Below are 19,318 nucleotides of genomic sequence, written 5' to 3' on the forward strand. Positions count from 1 at the left end.
GTTTTTGATTCTATTAAAGGGAGAAAAGTCATTTGTGATAAGGGGCTGAGAATTGACCCAGCATGGTAATCCAACTGGTATGAGATTTGCAAATTGAGGAGAAGATCAAAAGATAGAGAGCCCTCCCTGGGATGACAGACTGTTTGAGTATCTGTTGGGGGCAGGGAGGTAAGGAATAAATAGTATCAAGTCTCTAGCAATGTCTTCCAAGGATACATAGAAGGTCCAGCCGTTCCCACTGCGACATTTCTATGCTTATTTCCCTCCTTTCCATCACATCTTAGCTTGACCAATCTCTCAGAACTCTTGGAGTGAGAACGGAATGGAGATGCTAACCTTCTTTGCAGCCCTTGAAGTGAGAAAAGGGAAGGAAGTGAAGAGCTGGTGAGCTAGCTGAGCATTCGCTTCCCTCGTCAAGATGAACAAAAGGGGAACTTGACAAAGAAGCCTGGGCCGCCCAGGAAATAGAAACCCAACAGTTACTCACTGTGCTTCCTCCTGGGCCACCGGCTTGACGTAATAGTCGCTCGAGTAGAGAACCACATTGGCCACTTGTTCCACTGCAGAGGGAGGACAGGGGTGGGCGATTCATGTGGGGTCCTTCATGCAGGTGCTTGGTGTCGCCTGGCCTTCTGGGGGTGCAGTCGGTCTTCCTTCTCTAATGCTTCTCAGGCTTAGCTTTCTCAGCTCAAGGCTTAAAGTCTGAGATTTCTGAGGCCACTTCTGTTCACCAATATAACTTGCTCTGTGACAACTCCTACCCATGAGCCAGTCTCCTAAAACTGCACCTCCTGGGAGGCCCCTCCTCTCTGCTGAGCCCCTGATATGCCCCTGGTGTCCTCCCAAGGCACACAATCTTCCAGCATCAAATAACTCACCACTTGCTCTCCTCCTCCAAACCCACCCCTTCCAGCATTCTCTGTCTTACTGAAGGAGCATCTCCTTCCAGGTGTCCAAGCTAGAAACCATCTGGAGGCCCCACAGGATGGGCTTGTGGGTGTACATGGTGGACAGGAGGGTGGGCTCTGGAGCCAGACTACTTGAGTTCAAATCCCAGTTTAGCTGTCAACTGTGAGTTACTTAGTACCTCTAAGCCTCAATTTGCCCATCAGCAAAATGGGAGTGATAATTGCGTCTAACTCATATGGGTGTTGTGATGATTAAAAAGATGATTTTTAATCTCTACTAAAATAAAAATTGAACCTCAGTGGTTGAGCGTCGACCTATGAACCAGGAGGTCAGCGTTCAATTCCCAGTCAGGACACATGCCCAGGTTGCAGGCTTGATTCCCAATGTGGGGCGTACAGGAAATAGCCAATCAATAATTCTCTCTAATCATTGACATATCTATCTCTCTCTCCCTCTCCCTCCCTCTCTGAAATCAATAAAATATATAATAATAATAATAATAATAATAATAATAAATAAAAATTGAGGATTAAAAGAAACAATTTGTTTGAAGCACTCAGCCGAAAATTTAATAGCTTCTTAAAAAAATTAATGGTGTTGACTTTCGCATTCATAAAACTTTGAGAAGTAATTTTAAATCAAAGAACCAAATGATACTTTCACAATCATGTTACTTTGTATTGAACACTAAATAAATAAATCAGGTTCTATAAGGAATTAAAGGCATATGAACTAAACCAATATAAAACAAGCTGTAATTTAAACATTCATATTAGCATCAGGAAATACCTAGAATTCTTTAGTATGCATGCAGCAAAATTCCTGAACCTTATCAATGACACTTAGGGCATCTTGGTCTGCCTAGGGTTGGCTTCATTTCAGCCTGAAAGTCCTAGACAATCTGGAATGGTTAGTCACCCTAACACACAAAGTCTATCTTTGTCTTAGTCATCAAATGTTTGAGTTGGAAGCGAACTTGGAGGTGTCCCACCTATGTTATTCTGTCGTGTCTTTTTTATGTAGCCCATATAAGACCATTATATAAGACCATCTCCTGCACATTGACGCCCTTTGAGCTGAGGAAGTGTCGGAACAGCAAGTGGGAGGCGCCTCTCCTGCAGTATTGGTGGGGCTTAGCCATCACCTTGTGGGGATTTAACATGACCGGCAACAGTAGCACTTTACCATTTACAAGCCCCTCACAAAACCCAGGGAGGTAGACCAGGAGCCCCTGCCATGAATGCCAGTGGGACTTAGAGAGGACGTGCACAGCAGAGCCCTCAGGAAGCCAGTGTCCTCAGGCCAGTGTCTTCCCACCATGCTGTGCTGATCTGGCAACACAACTCATCAGTGATCCCAGGAGGAAAACTCCTGTCCTCGCTGTCCTGAGACCTGACACTGGGCCCCTCCAGGAAGATCACCTGTCAGGACGTTGACCCCAGACCAAAGGCAGCCTTAAGCTGAGATGACATCAAAGGGCTTTCCTCCCTTGTGAGGCCCTGATGTCCATGATAACAGAGGCAAACAGGTGGGTCCAAGGACCCAGGAGGGCATTATCTGACCAGAGAAGAGACCCTGGGGAAGTAGAACTAGTTTGAGAAATTCCAAAAGACTCCACCCTCCAGCTTTGAGCAGAAGGTCCTACCTAATGCTTTAATCTTCTTTACTGTCTTCTCTGTGTTGTTGGTCACAGTCACGGTCACAGAAATGGGTTCCCCATGGAAGTAGACCTGAAAACGTTAACAGATGAATCAGAAAATGGGAACAGAGTGTAGTGATATCTTTAATCTCATGGCTTTCTAAATTCATCTCAATTCTTTAACTAGAATAAAACTGGCTGGATCCCCATACTTTCAAGGAAGATAAAGTGACAACCATGTATCTCCTCTAGAGGAGGGTCTGGAACACACTCTGCCCGTCTGTGGGTGCTGAGACGGAAAAGGTGACTAACACAGAGCAAAGCGAATTGCCCGGAATACCCAAGTCCTGAGAGTCACTGCAGAGTTAGCCTTGGGATTTTGGGTGGAACCATAAGGTTATTTGGGGCAGAATGATGAAATGGAATGAAATCAGTGGGGTAGAGCTCTCCTCAGTGGAGGTGCCTGTGTAACCTGGGTCCAGGAAGGCAAGCCCTTGCACATGTGTGAACACACATGCTTACACGTGCATACATGCACATGTAGGCACCCACCATGTGCACACGGAGTATTTGGGCTCTTGCCAACATGTGTGTGTGTGACTTTTGGTGACCAGAGGGGCCAGAGACAGCCTCAGCCAGTGGTTCTTCACCTTTTTTGTTTATGATACACCTCATAGATGACATTAACCTGTGTCATGGCCACCCCCTCATGGTTGTATTTTACAGGGAAATAAACAGTTTGCAATACCACACACATTGATGCCACACTAATAAATGAGGCCCATGGGCAGAGAGGGGTAAAGATAGCCTGGAGTCAGGGTGTGACATTCTGCCCCTCCCATGGCCAGTTTGTCAGGACTGACAATGAGTGGAGTGCAAGTCAGTGTGACCTATTCTAATGGTCACCTTGACTAGCTCCAAATGAAGAAAAAGAGCCAATCGTTCTCAAAGGTTGGTACTTAAGCTGTCCCTAGAAACACACCCACAGCAGTTAGGGCACTGGGCGGAGCCCAGCCCCAGACCTGCTCCCACACAGGGCACAGTAGTACCCGTGGGTTACCTCTTTGTTCAGGGAGACTGCGAGTTGCAGGGGCTTGTCGGACATGAAGAACTGCCAGGCGGCCTCAGCCCGGGGCTGGGGACCCATCTTGGACGGCGCGTGCTGTACCTTACGGATCAGTAAACGCACAGAGCTCCTGTGGACGGGAAGTCACAGACAGTCCTGCAGTTAGTGCCCGGGCCTCTTCAGGATGGCCCCCAGGTCTCTCTCCCATAGTCACGCTGGGACCCAACCAACAGCTGAACCCAATGAGGGATGGGGGAGGGGCCCGGGGACCTGGTTTCCAGGCCTTTCTCTGTGATTTCACCAGCTGGGCCACCTCCTCTGGGGGGAAGCTGATGTGGGAATTCATGTCACGTGCTTTACATGACATGCTTCAAACGTATGCTCCATCACTGCTACTCATTACTATGGCAGCGATAGGTGTGTGCTAAGTATGAGGAGAAAGTGTAGGGGACTGAGTTAGAAGCTGTGTTCAGGTACAAGAAGAAAACAGGTCCGGCTGGAGTGGCTCAGTGGTTGAGTGTCGACCCAAGAACCAAGAGGTCACTGGTTTGATTCCCAGTCAGGGAACAAGCCCAGGTTGTGGGCTCAATGCCCAGTAGGGAGCGTGCAGGAAGCAGCCAATTAATGATGTTTCTCTCTCATTGATGTTTCTATCTCTCTATCCCTCTCCCTTCCTCTCTCTCTCTAAAAACAAACACAATAAAAAAAAATTTTTTTTTTTAAAGAAAATGGGAGACCAGGCCTGGGAAGATGGGAGAGATTTGAGGTATTGCTCAATGAGCAGAGTTTCTGCTTGGAGTAATGAGACATTTTGTGTGTAACTATGCTTACACAACATAGTGAATATACTTAATGCCACTGAATTGTACATTTGAAAATGGTTAAATGGTAAACTTCATGTTATCTATGTTTTACCAAATGAAAAAATGACAAAAGAAGAAGGAAACGAAAGAAGGAATCTGGAGGCTTTCAGGGTCTTACAGGGGCCCTTGAGGTTGCTAACTCCCATCATTCTCTTTTGGTTTCCCCCCAAGATGTCAGTCACTGATCCTTCGGAGCCTGTGGAGAGGAGAGGTTGTCCCAACTGCCCTGGGCTAGGGAGGCTCCATTATCCTCAACCCGAAGGCCCCCTGGGGAGAGTTCTGTCATAGACACAAACTGAAGGGTGGTCTCTTACCCCCTCCCACCTGGCCCCTCACCAAGTCCCACAACTTACTTCTTGGGAATTTTGTCCTCTTCATCATTGGTGCTGTCTGTCGCGAATGCTTTGACCTCGAAGTCAACCCCACAGCACTGCAGGGACAGAGAGCAGACAAGATCAAGGTCAGCACCAACCTTCTTGGATGGGTTATATGGCACTTGGGGGTGTCACTTGGCACCTTCTCTTTTGGTCTCGGCCTTATCCTTTTCAGGTTTCGCCACCAAAATGCCATTACCCAGCATCACCCCGGCATTCTTAGCCATACAACACCTTGCTTCTAGTCCCCCTGCCCTCCCACCGTGTGCGTTTCCTGCACAAGCCACGTCTTTCACCAGTCTACCATGGGCACACACGATTCCTTCTTCTGAAATGCTTAATGCTCCTCTTCCTCTCTTTTTCATATTTGACAAACTCCTGTATATTCTCCAAACCCCAGCCCAAAGGTCTTCCTCAGCTATATGGCCCTGAGACCCCCAGGCATGCAGACACCCCCTCTCCCAGGCCTTGCTGGCCTCAGTTCACACTGAGTTCTGATACTTCCTCTCTCAGGATGGACTGAAGGTTTCACTTTGTTTGGCTGGCACAGTGTCCCCCAGTCTGATTTAGTGACCTTATCTTCCTCCATCTGGGCTGCCCACACCCTGTTTTCTGGACCAGTGGCTTTCAAATGTCTCAATGCCATGGTAAGAAGTCAAGTTTATAGTGTGGCCCAGCAAACAGACATGCGCATGTGAAACAACTGCCATAAAATATCAGCGAGTGGCCAGAGTGATCCTTTGGAAACCTAAATCCAGAGCCCACCAGGGCTCCCATCTCACTCAGAAGAAGTCCGAATCTACACCACGGTCCCTAGCTTTGCTGCATGTGAGACACTCTGAGATTTCCCCTTCTCCTCTGTTTCATTCTGTTCCACTTTTCTCAAACGCCACTACGGGTCCACGGCACTGATTTCACAAATCTCTACCATGGAGGCAGGACACCCACATTGGAGAGCGTTGGCCTAGACACCTCCGTGCCTGTCACTGCACCCTCCATCCAGGTGTAGACCTGCCATTCTGCCTTCACCTGGCATGTGTCTAGCTCCCTCCCCCAGGTACCCCAGATGCCAATGACTCTTCCGCCAGTAATCCTGGGTCCCAGTACCTTCCATTCTCTCCTCCTGTCCCCTGTGCTCCTTCCTTGCCTGGAGTCCCTGGTCCACCATGGTCACTGCTCCCCTGCACAGATTCAGCCCCTTTGCTTCTCTGTCGGTTCCCAGCTCAGGTTTGGCCACTCCAACCCCATTCTCAGTGAGTGGCCAGAGTGATCCTTTGGAAACCTAAGTCCAGAGCCCACCAGGGCTCCCATCTCATTCAGAAGAAGTCTGAGTCTACACCACGGTCCCTGAGGCCTTTCACGATCTGGCCACACCTCCACCTCTCTGACCTGGTCCCACATTTCACCCCTGCTCCTCCTGTTCCAGCACACACCATGCAGCATCTCCTCTGCCTGGAAGGCTGTCCCCTAGGAGGGAATGCTGTCTCCTTTATCCTATTAGAGAGGCCGTCCTTAAACATCCTGAACAAGCACCCTCCAGACTCCCTTTGCCTCTCCCAGCCTCTTGCTCTCCAGAGCGCCTGGCATCCTCGGATGCACCATAGGTACTTGCTTCTTGCCTGTTTCTCTCCATCAACCTGTGAGACCTACGAGGGGAGGGACTCTACCATTTTGTTCACAGGGTTGCTCATGGTTAATACTTGCTGAAGACTAGTGACAGGTTCATTAGACTGTCTCTCGTGTATGTTTGAAATTTTCCATTAAAAAAGCCATTTTTGAAAGTCTTTTGAAGGAAGGAACGAATCCATGGCATTTCTTCTTGAACCCACCTTGCCCGTATCCTGCGGAGCTGGCTGCAACATCACCGAACAGGGCAAGTAGTCAGGAAACTGTGGAAAGAAACAACAGATCACTTCTTTCAGAGGTGATTCCACGTGGAATGCATGTTCATCGTGCAAAAACTAGAAAACGAGGATGAGGAGCAGGCAAAAGGAAACACATGTTCACGCTCGACCCCAATACCCAGAAGGATGTCGTGAACAGAACCACCCAAGAGTCTTGTGTACACCGGACACACAAATTTGTAGGGGGGGGGAGTGTTTTTCAGACATGGGACCCTGTGATGCGGGTGTCCTGCCATCTGGCTTGCTCACGTCACTGACCCTCAGGACGGGCTTGTGCTAGGACGATGTTCCTGCCATGAGTCACGGCTCTGTGCCACCTCTGCTAGGGCTCCCGAGACACCTTCGTTGGCTGGTCTTGACTTCTTTGCCATGACCAGCGATGTCGCAATAAGTACCCTTCCTCATCCCCCTCAGCACATGTCAATCAATTCCAGAGGCTACTCTGCTGGGAAGGGAACTGTCCGGTCAGAATCACACTTTTCAGGTTCTGATACACATTGACATGTTATCTCCAAAAGGTAATGTCACTTCAGACTCCCAGAACCAGTGTATGGGACCACCCAGGACCATGAAACATTGTTAAAGTGACTTCTTTAAAAAGCGTTGTGATAAAATATCCACAACTTAACCATCTCGCCACCCCTCCTCTTGACCCCCAGCTCAGTGACCTCAGGAGGCTTTTAAACTTACCATTTTATGGGCGCAGTCCAGTGGCATTCAGTATATTCACACTGTTCTGCACAATCCTCACCATCACCTCCAGAGCCTTTGCATCATCCTACACCGAAGCGCTGTCCCCATTACCACTCACCCCCCCCATTCCCTCTCCCCCGCCCCTGGCAAACTCTATCCTGCTTTCTGAATCTCTGGGTCTGACCACTCCAGGGACCTCCTATAAGAACCATCATACAGTATTTGTCCGGCTTCTTTCACTTTGCACCATGTTGTAGCGTGTATCAGAATGCCCTTCCTTTTTTAGGCTGAACCATGTAACCTTGGAGGAGTATATACAGTAATCGTAAGACACGCTAGCAGAGTTCACGCCAAGTCTCAGAGGACAGGCAGACTGGCCCTTGGGGAGCCAGGTGCTCCCAGGGGAGACACTGCCTTGAGAGGTGAAGCGATTTCTCTGACATGACCCACAGAGCTATAGACAAGGCTTCTTATTTCACTAAGATCTCCTGTCCCGTAAGGAACTCTTCCGTTTAGAATTCCTTGGGACCAGCGGAGGGGCACTGCTTTCTTTTTATAGCAAGTTAAGGAATAACATGCGCATGTAATTAGGTAGTCAGATGAAGGGAAATATTTAAGCCGGTGGTTCAAACGGTGCCTTCAAAGGCTGAGAGGCTATTTTCAAGGGCTTAAAAAAAGACAACCACAGCCCGTACAATCTAGAATTTCCTCCAAGGGTGCAATTTGAAGGCCCACAAATGTGAAGTCACTCCTGTCCCCTTTCCTTTGCTCCGGGTCACATTACAAGGTGCTGCGGGTGAAGGAACCAGGGTAGGGGTGTGCACATGGTAGGGGTCACCCACCGTGAGTACAAACGGGTACGTGTTGGCCCCCAGCTTCTTGATCAGGCTCTCCTGCAGTTTTGTAGGGGCACTCACAGCCCCCACAGGAGGGAACACCTGAACCCGGGAGAAGTACAGGTCCCTGCGGAAGGTCAGGCCCATCACGTCGATGTCTTCCTGGCCGTAGCGGAAGGCGCACGTCACGGAGACATACACTGGAAGGCAGGCAAGAGAAGGGTGGGTTTGCCCGTCGGCTGAGTGAGCATGGGCGACCACTGACACCATCAGTCACAGCGTCCGATGTTTAGCTTCTGGAGGGGATGGGGTTTGAGAACCATACCACCCAGCTGGGCCACACACCTTTCCCAGGGCATGTGTTAATTACTGTACAGGGGTATGTCAGGGGACTGGGGGCACCTCCCAAGAACACTGTTACTTTGTCACCTGACCGCACTGTTCCCTTCATCTCACCACCTATCCTTTTGACCCCCAGCTCAGTGCCTCAGGAGGCTTTTAAACAGTGCAGATCACTTGGGTTCTGAGAGGAGGATGTCTGGATGGAGCTGAGGGCAAAGGTAAGAAGCAGAGGGAAGCTGTGCCAGGGAGCAAACAGGTCTGTGCCAGAGCTGGACGTGGGTCTGCGAGAGGAACTAGAGAGGCTTTTGAATCAAGTGAAGAGGTGGAGTTGAATGCGGGAAGAAACTCCTCTTCCCACACTGCTGGGAAACAAGCATGCTCTAAGTCAAGCATGTCAAACTCGCGGCCCACGGGCTGCATGCCTCATTTATTTGGTCCGTGTAAGCCTTTGAGTTTCACACGCTTGCAGTGGCCACTGTTGGAGACTCAATCTGATTGAGAGATGTAAATTGTGCCCAGTGGACCAAAGAATCACATGAACCTACACATGTTACCACTGTCTTTAATGTGGTAAATAAAACCACACATTGTTCTAGACCAGTGGTCGGCAAACGCATTAGTCAACAGAGCCAAATATCAACAGTACAACGATTGAAATTTCTTTTGAGAGCCAAATTTTTTAAACTTAAACTTCTGCTAATGCCACTTCTTCAAAATAGACTCGCCCAGGCCGTGGTATTTTGTGGAAGAGCCACACTCAAGGGGCCAAAGAGCCGCATGTGGCTTGCGAGCAGTTCTAGAACATAAAGCATACAGAAGTGGTCCCCCATGTCCTAGGGAGTTAGTTGAGCATTTTGTCTGTGTTTGTCCCAAGGATAAGAGACACGGATCGCTTGAGGTGACCTGGTATTACCTCGGAGCAGGAGCCTTTCCCCGGCGAGGGCACCATGAGGAGGGAGGAGACAGCAGAGGTGGCAATGTTCAGCCCCATTTCTGCCAGGCCCCCTCAGTGCTGATGGCCCCACATCTGACATAGTTCCCGGGGCACATCCAGGGTTAGGAACAATGCCTCATGGTTGCCAGTAGCAACCACTTAAAAAGGCATCTTCAGAATGGAACTGAGTCTGTGACATTGCCACAAGGATAATTCAAATCGGTTCTAATTTAGTTTATGAACTGTTATTAGTGCCAAATTACCTGCCACACATCCCAACTGCCAGAATCTTCAAGGCAGCTGTGATGCTGTGGTTCAAAACCACCACAGTGAGCAGCAAGGCAAACATTGCCTTCCTGCAGCCTCCAGTTCTCCCTTTCGGAAAAACCCACCAAGGAGCCCTCCTGCGGTTGGTCGTGGCATAGAACTACGTGACGTGGGGACACGTGCAGAGTTGATGGAGCCAACAGACCTGGGCTCCGGCCCTGTCACCATTTACTTCTCCTGCCGCCTCAGTCACCTGGCTTCCCTGAGTCCTCAGCTTCATCTGAGAAATGGGGACAGTGAGCTCCGCTGTGAGCAGGACCCGGCTCCTGAGGATAATGCCAGGGAGGGAAGCACAGGTGTGCAGGAGAGCCCCAGCAGTGCCCGGCACTCCTGCCACACAAACACCCCTTCCCAGTGCCAGCCCAGACCAGACCACTGTTCCCGGAGGACGAGAGCTTCTCACCTCTCTTTCCCTTCACAAGCTCAGGATCCACCAGCACAACACCATCTATAGCAAAGAGAGAGAACAGTGAGGCTGGAGGAGACAAGAGATTTTTACTTGAACTTATAAACTATGTTCATCATAGGAAAATTAAGCAAAGAGAAAAAAGTCACCTAAATTTCCACTCCCCAGAGATCTCCATGGTCAAGACATTGGTACAGAACTGTTTTCCAGATGTATATGCACTTACATGAATGTTTTTACTAAAGAAAAAGAGAGATCCTACTACACATACTATTCAGTTAACTGCTTTCCTCACTCAACAATATTGCAAACATATATGCGCGCGCGCACACACACACACACACACAGTGTACTCATCATTTCAATGGCTACACATTGCTCCAAAGAATGAATGTAGCATACATTTTTAACTATCCCCCTTCTTGTTAGGGAAGTTAGGCTGCTTCCAATGATCTCCATTATAATGAATACTAGAGGCCCAGTGCACAAAATTCATGCACTCGCAGGGGGTGGGGGGGTCCCCTCAGCCCAACCTGCACCCTCTCACAGTCCGGGAGCCCTCGGGGAAGCAGGCCTAAGCCATCAGTTGGACATCCTTAGCACTGCCGCGGAGGCGGGAGAGGCTCCCACCACCGCCGCTGTGCTTGCCAGCCATGAGTCCGGCTTCTGGCTGAGTGGCGCTCCCCCTGTGGAAGCGCACTGACCACCAGGGGGCAGCTCCTGCATTGAACATCTACCCCCTGGTGGTCAGTGCGCATCATAGCGACCAGTTGTTCCGCCGTTCGGTCAATTTGCATATTAGCCTTTTATTATATAGGATTGTAATGAGCATCCTCATACACACCTTCATCAGCACCCATGGTAGACCTGGGTTGGCCTTTGATAACACACTCCCAAACCACCTTCCAGAGACGGTTTTGCTGAGAGACATGCTCATCCTCAGTGCCTAAAAATGCCTGCTTTATACACTCCTTTTTTTCTCTTTCAGTAACTATTTGAGTTGAAATAATTATAGAATCACAGAAAGTGGCAAAGATAGTACAGAGAAGTCCCTGTGCTTCTGCCATCCAGTTTCTCCCAGTGGTTACATCTTAGATAATTACAGCACAATATCAAAACCAGGAAGCTGACAAGGATACAATGTGTGTATAGTTCTGTCATTGCATCGCCTGTGCAGAGCTGTGTGTCCGCCACTGCAGCCTGGGGACAGCACTGCACCCTCGTCAAGCTCTTCCTCGGCGGGCGCTTCCTTTAGAGTCACACCCCTTCCCCTTGGGCCCCTGGAAACTACTAGTCAGTTTCCCATTTCTGTAATTTTTCTCGTCTCCAGAATGTTATATAAATGGGATCTACAGTACATGGCCTTTTGAGTCTGGCTTTTTCTACTCAGCATAACACCCTGGAGATCCTTAAGCTGTTGTATGAATCAGTCATTCCTTCTTTTTTACCACTGAGCAGAATCTCATGGTAGGATATGCCACAGATTGTTTAACCTTCTTCATCCATGGGGAGACATTTGGTTCTTCCCAGTTTGGGGCTATTACAGACAAAGTGGCTATGAACAAATGTGTACAGGTTTTCATGTGGACATAGTTTTCATTTCTCTGGGGTAAATCAATGCCCAGGGGTACAATTGCTAGGTCATAGGTGAGTGTGTGTTTAGTTTCTTAAGAAACTGCCAAACTATTTTCTAGAGTGACTGTTCCATTTTGCATTCCCACCAGCCATGTGTGAATGAACCAGTTTCTCTGCATCCTCACCCACATTTGGTGGTGTATTTTTTATTGTAGCCATTCTGACAGGCGTATAATGATATTTCATTGTGGTTTCAACTGGCATTTTTCTAATGACTAATGATGTCAAACATTTTCCCATGTGCTTATTTGACATCCATATGTCTTCTTTGATGAAATGCCTCATGTCTTTTATCTATTTTATAATTAGATTTTATTTTCCTTTTACTGTTGAGTTTTGAGTGTTCTTTGTATCATCTAGAGATGAGTCCTTTGTCTCCTCCATACTCTTTAAAAATTATTTCCAATCAGGCAGTGGCACCTCATTGATGCTTTAATCTGCATTTCTTTGGTTAGATTATTAGTAAGCTGATTTTTATAAATACAAAACAAGTAGTTGTCTGATAACTTAAAGGAACACCAGCATGAAAATTTTACTCTAAACTGAACTTACCCACAGGCTCTACTTGGTCAACATGGTCTATATAGTCCCTCTTCCCCAGGTAGATGGTCACCTGTGGGAAGAACAGGTATGGATTCTAAATGGCCAAAGTACAGTAACTAAGGCATTCGTCTTTAAATCAGCAACAACCAAACCTTTTAATGAGTTTTGAGAAGAGGAGTCACTTGGGTCTGCAGCCCGCCCATCTCCTCCTCTCCCCCTGGGTGGCCATGGACAGAGATGATGGGCTGAAAGTGAGGGGTGTGCTTTCCTTCGCCTCATAAATCTGCTCCGAGGAATCCTTCCCACCCATTTGGATGCACCCTGTTCTCTCCACCTTTACCCATCAAGCCCAGGTCTGATATCAACCAGTCACACTAGTTGAATTAACTGATAATACTTGAGTAGAAAGTGACACCTATGCAAATGAGGCTTCTCCCACCCATTTGCTTGTTAAACCTTTAATGTATAGCTGTGAGCAAGAAGATTCCCCTCCGTGTTAAAAGAAATTCTAGACTGAGCAAAGAGCCAGGAGTTCGGAGAAGTCTCTGAAATCCTACCAGATGAGCTTCCTTACAGGTAAACCTGAACCTATGCTCCGAGGGATGGGGGAGGGTGGAGCTGGAGGCAAGGGAGATGATCATTGTCTCAGCCCTCATCCTGTCCACCTCCACACTCCTGGCAGCAAAGGTCTCTTTACCAACCCTCCTGTGGGAGAGCACAGGTTGGTTCACCACCAGTCACCACTTTAACTTGAGGTACTGTGAGTGCCTCGATGGTAAGAATTCTGCCCTTCAGCCATCACAGCACCTACGACAGAACCTGCTACGTAACAGGAATTCAATCAACATTTGCTAAGTGCACCAGTGAATGGGTGCTCCCTGGCTAGTCCCCTTCTTCCCTAAGCCTCTTAAATTCCTATTTTTATTTCCATAAATACCCCAAATCATTTTTGTTGGCATTAAATCATCTCCTAGATCTACCCTCTCCCCTCAGATGTCCTGGAGTGAATCCCCAAGTCTTAGGTTATTTGTGTGATTGATGTTAAGGCACCTGAGAATAGCATAGCCAGGTGACCAGATGGGGGATGAGAGGTTGGGTGGTGGGGAATGCTTTCTGGGCAAAACAATTTTGTGTATGAAGCCCACAGCCAAAAGGATGCTTTCATCTGCAGGTGAATGGTCACCGAATGGGGATGCAGACTGATGCCAGAAAGGGCCTTAGGGGAACTGACCCTAAAGAATCTAGGAAGATAGTGAAGCATTTGTAGCTGGATGAAAAACCTGCAATTAAGTAGCATTTAGAGTGTTTATCTTGTACCAGGCACCAAGCTAAGCATTGTGGCTACATTATTTCATTTAACCCTCACAACAACTCTATGAGATGGGAATTAACCCCGTTTTACAGAGGAGAATACAGATTGTGATCATGTCAGCAGCAAAATGGAGAATGAACTGGCAGGTTTGGAAAGAAGGCCAGTTAGGCAGCTGAAATGGTCAGGAAGGGGAGGACTGAAGAGTGAGTGGGAGGGAAGAGGGCTGGTGACAGGAGTGAGAGTTATCTCCGTTTTCACGCTTTGGCTGTGAAGGTCAGCGAGCTAGAAAGGAAACAAGCGTCAAGAGGAGTTGGTGGTGTTTTTAAGGTGCATGCAGTCAGTACTTGTTTTGCTGCTCAGGCAAAGTCCTGGTAGAGAAGGAGAGGCTGCAGATGTAGCCCAGGAGGGAGGTTGATGATGGAGGACGCTAAGGAGGTGGTGGACCATGAGACTCAGGGTATGAGTAACGTGCAAAGGCACCTCTTCCGTAGGAGTAGGAGGGGAAGGGAAAGGAGAGGGGCAGGTAGAATGAAAGGTTGAGGAGCACCCAACGTATCTCCCCAAAGAATCAGAGCACTTGATGAAAATAATGGAGTTCCTCAGCAAGGAGAGGAGAGTAGCGAGAGACTGGGCAAAGCCTGATTCCCTTGTGTGACACCATAAAGATCAGAGAGTTTTTTGGATGGCCCAGTATAGGCTTCAGAAGTCAACTGGAAGAATGACCTAGAGCTACACTGTCCAATACGGTAGCTACTATTTACAGGTGGTGACCGTATAGGTACAATACAGCCATTCCAAATGGACATGTGCTATAAACGTAGACTGCACACCAGAAAATGCATGTAAAATATGTTTTCAATAATATTTATCATTTACATGTTAAAATGACAGTTTTTTGACATATTGGGTTACTTAAATTTAATATTAAAATGAATTCCACCTGTTTCTTCTTACTTTTTCAATGCAGCTATTAGAAAATTTAAAATTACATATGCAGGGGAAACCAAGATGGCGGCATAGGTGAAACACCTAACCTGCAGCCGGGCACAACAATTTCAAAGGCACAACTAGAGGTCAGAACGGACATCGTCCAGAACCACAGGAGAGCTGGCAGACTGAAATGCCCACAGCTGGGGGGAAGGAGATGGCCACGGGGACAATCGGGGGAGCCGTAAAAGCCTGAGGTATGGAGAAACTGGCGGAGACACGAGCACGCGCGCCTGCGGGGAGGATGGAGCCGGAGAGGAAGGGGCGGCTGACGGCCTGGCCGGCGTTCACTGGCAGGAAGGAGATAAAGGCTCCGGAGTGTGCTAAGCGCCGGCTCCGACTGCACTGAGCGCCAGTTCCGGGCGAAACCCTGGGAAGCCAGGCGCAGGCTGGGGGAATGAATCTGGGCTGTGGGGCGCAGGCACAGAGGAGCGGGGGAAGGCAGAGCTCCAGAGGCGCGCACGGGAAGGGGCGCAAAGGACGGACTGTTGCCTGCGCCACTGAACTGCCCTAGCGGGAAGGAGACATAAGCTCAGGACCATGCTGAACCCCAGTTCCGACTGCACTGAACCCCAGTTCCGGGCGAAACCCTGGGAAGCCAGGCGCACGCTGGGGGAATGAATTTGGGCTGTGGTGGCGGAGGCACAGAGAAGCGGCGGCTCCAGACGCGCGCACTGGAAGGTGCGCAGAGGACGGACTTTTGCCTGCGCCACTGGGTGGCCCAGCTGGGAAGGAGACAGGGACGCCAGACTGCGCTGAGACCCAGTTCCAACTACACTGAAACCCAGTTCCAGGCGAGAATCTGGGAGTCCAGATTCATTAGGGGAGGGACTGGACTGTTTGGCAGTGGGCGAAACTCCAGGGCGCGTTTCTCTCAGAGGTGTTTGCAAGGAATACAGAGGGACACAGACACAGGAGCCTCATAGGGCGGGGCTGACAGGAAGCCAAGGTTGTAGGCTCCACCCTGTAGCTCCGCCCCAGCCAAGCTGAGCAGAAGCTTTTTCCTGCTGAGTGCCTCAGGTAGTGGCTGACCCACACTACATTGGAGACCCAGAAACGAGGGCATCTAGTGGTTGGTGGGAGATGACACCAGATTTCAATCACTTGCATAAGGGAGGCATTCTAGAGGCAGACTCAGTGAGCGCCAAGGCATTGCTGCATCAAGACCCGGCCCACAAACATGTCTCCTGCACAGCAACTCTTCCTATATAGACAAAGAGGGTCCTCACGGCCAATTGGCCTGGAGGACAATTCCTCCCAGTGACACCAACAACAATCAAGACTTAACTGAACAAAGGAGGACCAAGATGGAGACATAGGGAGGCAGCCTGATCGTTGCCTACCACAACAATATTGAGACTACGACGGGAGAGCAGAGCAGACACCAGCCAGAAAGACCGGGGGGCTGGCTGAGCAGATGCTCTACAACTAGAATAAAAGAGAGGGGTACGCAGGATGATGCTGATGCCGGTGACCCAAAGTCCACACTTTAAGAACTATGGCTCAGGCGACACAATGGTGGCCTGGAACGTGCTCGGCGCAGTTCCCCCGGCGGTCTCCGGCTGAGGGGACGGCTCCACTCGCTGCCGAGCACGGACAGACGAGCCCCTGGGAGACATGGGGAGGGAGACTCCGTGCTTGCTGACCTCCGAGTCCTTCAAGAATCTCAATGCCCCGAAGTGGCCAGGTGCGCACGCTCAGCGACTGGCCACCGTTGCAGACCCAAGGGCCGACGCAGCGACACCGGACCAGCCCACCGCCGGGCACCGGGCACACCAGAGCCTTGCCGAGCCCGCCGCCCAACAAGTTCTGCGGCAGCCGCCCTGGAGCTCTGAGAAAATGACCGAAGGAATTGCTGAGAGGGAATTGACCAACAGGAATTGGGATCAAGAAGACGAAACCCCGCTGAGACCCGAGTCCAGGCGAGCCTGCGAGCCTCTGGGCTCAGATGTGGTCACACGCCTCTGGGTCTAGGTGAGGCCTCACGCCCCTGGGTTTGGGTGAGGCCACGCGCCCCTGGGTCCAGGTGAAGCTGGATTCCGGGTTCGGGTGAGGCCATGTGCCCCTGGGTCCGGGCGAATCTGAACCCTGGGTCCGGGTGAGGCCGTGGGCCCCTGGATCCGGGTAAGGCTGGGTCCTGAGTACGGGTGAGGCCGTGAGCCCCTGGATCCGGGTGAGACCACGCGACCAGGGGTCTGAGAGAGGTAACGCGCCCCTGGGTCCGGGTGGCTTCGTGCACCTAGGTCCAGGTGAGGCCACGTGCCCCTGGGTCTGAGAGAGGCCACGCACCCCTAGGTCCGGGCGAGACCATGTGTCCCTGGATCCGGGTGGGGCCTCGTGCACCTAGGCCCGGGTGGGGCCGCGTGCCCCTGGGTCTGGGGGAGGCCAGGCGTCCCTGGGTCCGGGTGAGACCGTGTGTCCCTGGATCCGGGTGAGGCCTCGTGCGCCTAGGCCCGGGTGAGGCCGCGTGCCCCTGGGTCTGGGGGAGGCCAGGCGTCACTGGGTCCGGGTGAGACCGTGTGTCCCTGGATCCGGGTGAGGCCTCGTGCGCCTAGGCCCGGGTGAGGCCACGTGCCCCTGGGTCTGGGGGAGGCCAGGCGTCCCTGGGTCCGGGTGAGACCGTGTGTCCCTGGATCCGGGTGAGGCCTCGTGCACCTAGGCATGGGTGAGGTCACGTGCCCCGGGGTCTGAGAGGCCAAGCGTCCCTGGGTCCGGGTGAGACCATGTGTCCCTGGATCCGGGTGAGGACGCGTGCACCTAGACCCGGGTGAGCCCAAGTGGCCCTGGGTCTGGGAGAGGCCAAGCGTCCCTGGGTCCGGGTGCGACCATGTGTCCCTGGAGCCGGATGAGGCCTCGTGCACCTAGGCCCGGGTGAGGCCACGTGCCCCTGGGTCTGGGAGAGGCCAAGCGCCCCTGGGTCCGGGTGAGACCATGTGTCCCCGGATCCGGGTGAGGCCTCGTGCACCTAGGCCCGGGTGAGCCCAAGTGGCCCTGGGTCTGGAAGAGGCCAAGCGTCCCTGGGTCCGGGTGAGACCATGTGTCCCTGGATCCGGGTGAGGCCTCGTGCACCTAGGCCCAGGTGAGGCCACGTGCCCCTGGGTCTGGGAGAGGCCAAGCGTCCCTGGGTCCGGGTGAGACCATGTGTCCCTGGATCCGGGTGAGGCCTCGTGCACCTAGGCCCGGGTGAGCCCAAGTGGCCCTGGGTCTGGGAGAGGCCAAGCGTCCCTGGATCCGGGTGAGACCATGTGTCCCTGGATCCGGGAGAGGCCTCGTGCACCTAGGCCCGGGTGAGCCCAAGTGGCCCTGGGTCTGGGAGAGGCCAAGCGTCCCTGGGTCCGGGTGAGACCATGTGTCCCTGGATCCGGGTGAGGCCTCGTGCACCTAGGCCCGGGTGAGCCCAAGTGGCCCTGGGTCTGGGAGAGGCCAAGCGCCCCTGGGTCCGGGTGAGACCATGTGTCCCCGGATCCGGGTGAGGCCTCGTGCACCTAGGCCCGGGTGAGCCCAAGTGGCCCTGGGTCTGGAAGAGGCCAAGCGTCCCTGGGTCCGGGTGAGACCATGTGTCCCTGGATCCGGGTGAGGCCTCGTGCACCTAGGCCCAGGTGAGGCCACGTGCCCCTGGGTCTGGGAGAGGCCAAGCGTCCCTGGGTCCGGGTGAGACCATGTGTCCCTGGATCCGGGTGAGGCCTCGTGCACCTAGGCCCGGGTGAGCCCAAGTGGCCCTGGGTCTGGTAGAGGCCAAGCGTCCCTGGATCCGGGTGAGACCATGTGTCCCTGGATCCGGGAGAGGCCTCGTGCACCTAGGCCCGGGTGAGCCCAAGTGGCCCTGGGTCTGGGAGAGGTCAAGCGTCCCTGGGTCCGGGTGAGACCATGTGTCCCAGGATCCGGGTGAGGCCTCGTGCACCTAGGCCCGGGTGAGCCCAAGTGGCCCTGGGTCTGGGAGAGGCCAAGCGTCCCTGGGTCCGGGTGAGACCATGCGTCCCTGGATCCGGATGAGGCCTCGTGCACCTAGGCCCGGGTGAGCCCAAGTGGCCCTGGGTCTGGGAGAGGCCAAGCGTCCCTGGATCCGGGTGAGACCATGTGTCCCTGGATCCGGGTGAGGCCTCGTGCACCTAGGCCCGGGTGAGCCCAAGTGGCCCTGGGTCTGGGAGAGGCCAAGCGTCCCTGGGTCCGGGTGAGACCATGTGTCCCAGGATCCGGGTGAGGCCTCATGCACCTAGGCCCGGGTGAGCCCAAGTGGCCCTGGGTCTGGGAGAGGCCAAGCGTCCCTGGGTCCGGGTGAGACCATGTGTCCCTGGATCCGGGTGAGGCCTCGTGCACCTAGGCCCGGGTGAGCCCAAGTGGCCCTGGGTCTGGGAGAGGCCAAGCGTCCCTGGGTCCGGGTGAGACCATGTGTCCCTGGATCCGGGAGAGGCCTCGTGCACCTAGGCCCGGGTGAGCCCAAGTGGCCCTGGGTCTGGGAGAGGCCAAGCGTCCCTGGGTCCGGGTGAGACCATGTGTCCCTGGATCCGGGTGAGGCCTCTTGCACCTAGGCCCGGGTGAGCCCAAGTG

At 52.2% G+C, this 19,318-nt stretch overlaps 1 protein-coding gene across 1 annotated transcript in view; it reads right to left on the reverse strand.

Moving 5' to 3' along the window:
* SAG (S-antigen visual arrestin) overlaps positions 1 to 19,318 on the reverse strand; it is a 30,693-nt gene that overhangs the window by 8,795 nt on the left and 2,580 nt on the right. Inside the window, exons 2-9 of the mRNA XM_008138418.3 lie at positions 12,481 to 12,541; positions 10,291 to 10,335; positions 8,291 to 8,484; positions 6,681 to 6,740; positions 4,831 to 4,907; positions 3,609 to 3,744; positions 2,555 to 2,639; positions 488 to 560 (exon numbers count right to left, since the gene is read on the reverse strand). Coding sequence (XP_008136640.1) covers positions 488 to 560; positions 2,555 to 2,639; positions 3,609 to 3,744; positions 4,831 to 4,907; positions 6,681 to 6,740; positions 8,291 to 8,484; positions 10,291 to 10,335; positions 12,481 to 12,541 — 731 coding nt within the window. The remainder of the gene's footprint in view (positions 1 to 487; positions 561 to 2,554; positions 2,640 to 3,608; positions 3,745 to 4,830; positions 4,908 to 6,680; positions 6,741 to 8,290; positions 8,485 to 10,290; positions 10,336 to 12,480; positions 12,542 to 19,318) is intronic.

The sequence above is a fragment of the Eptesicus fuscus genome, chromosome 11 (genome assembly GCF_027574615.1).
Source record: "Eptesicus fuscus isolate TK198812 chromosome 11, DD_ASM_mEF_20220401, whole genome shotgun sequence".
NCBI lineage: Eukaryota > Metazoa > Chordata > Mammalia > Chiroptera > Vespertilionidae > Eptesicus > Eptesicus fuscus.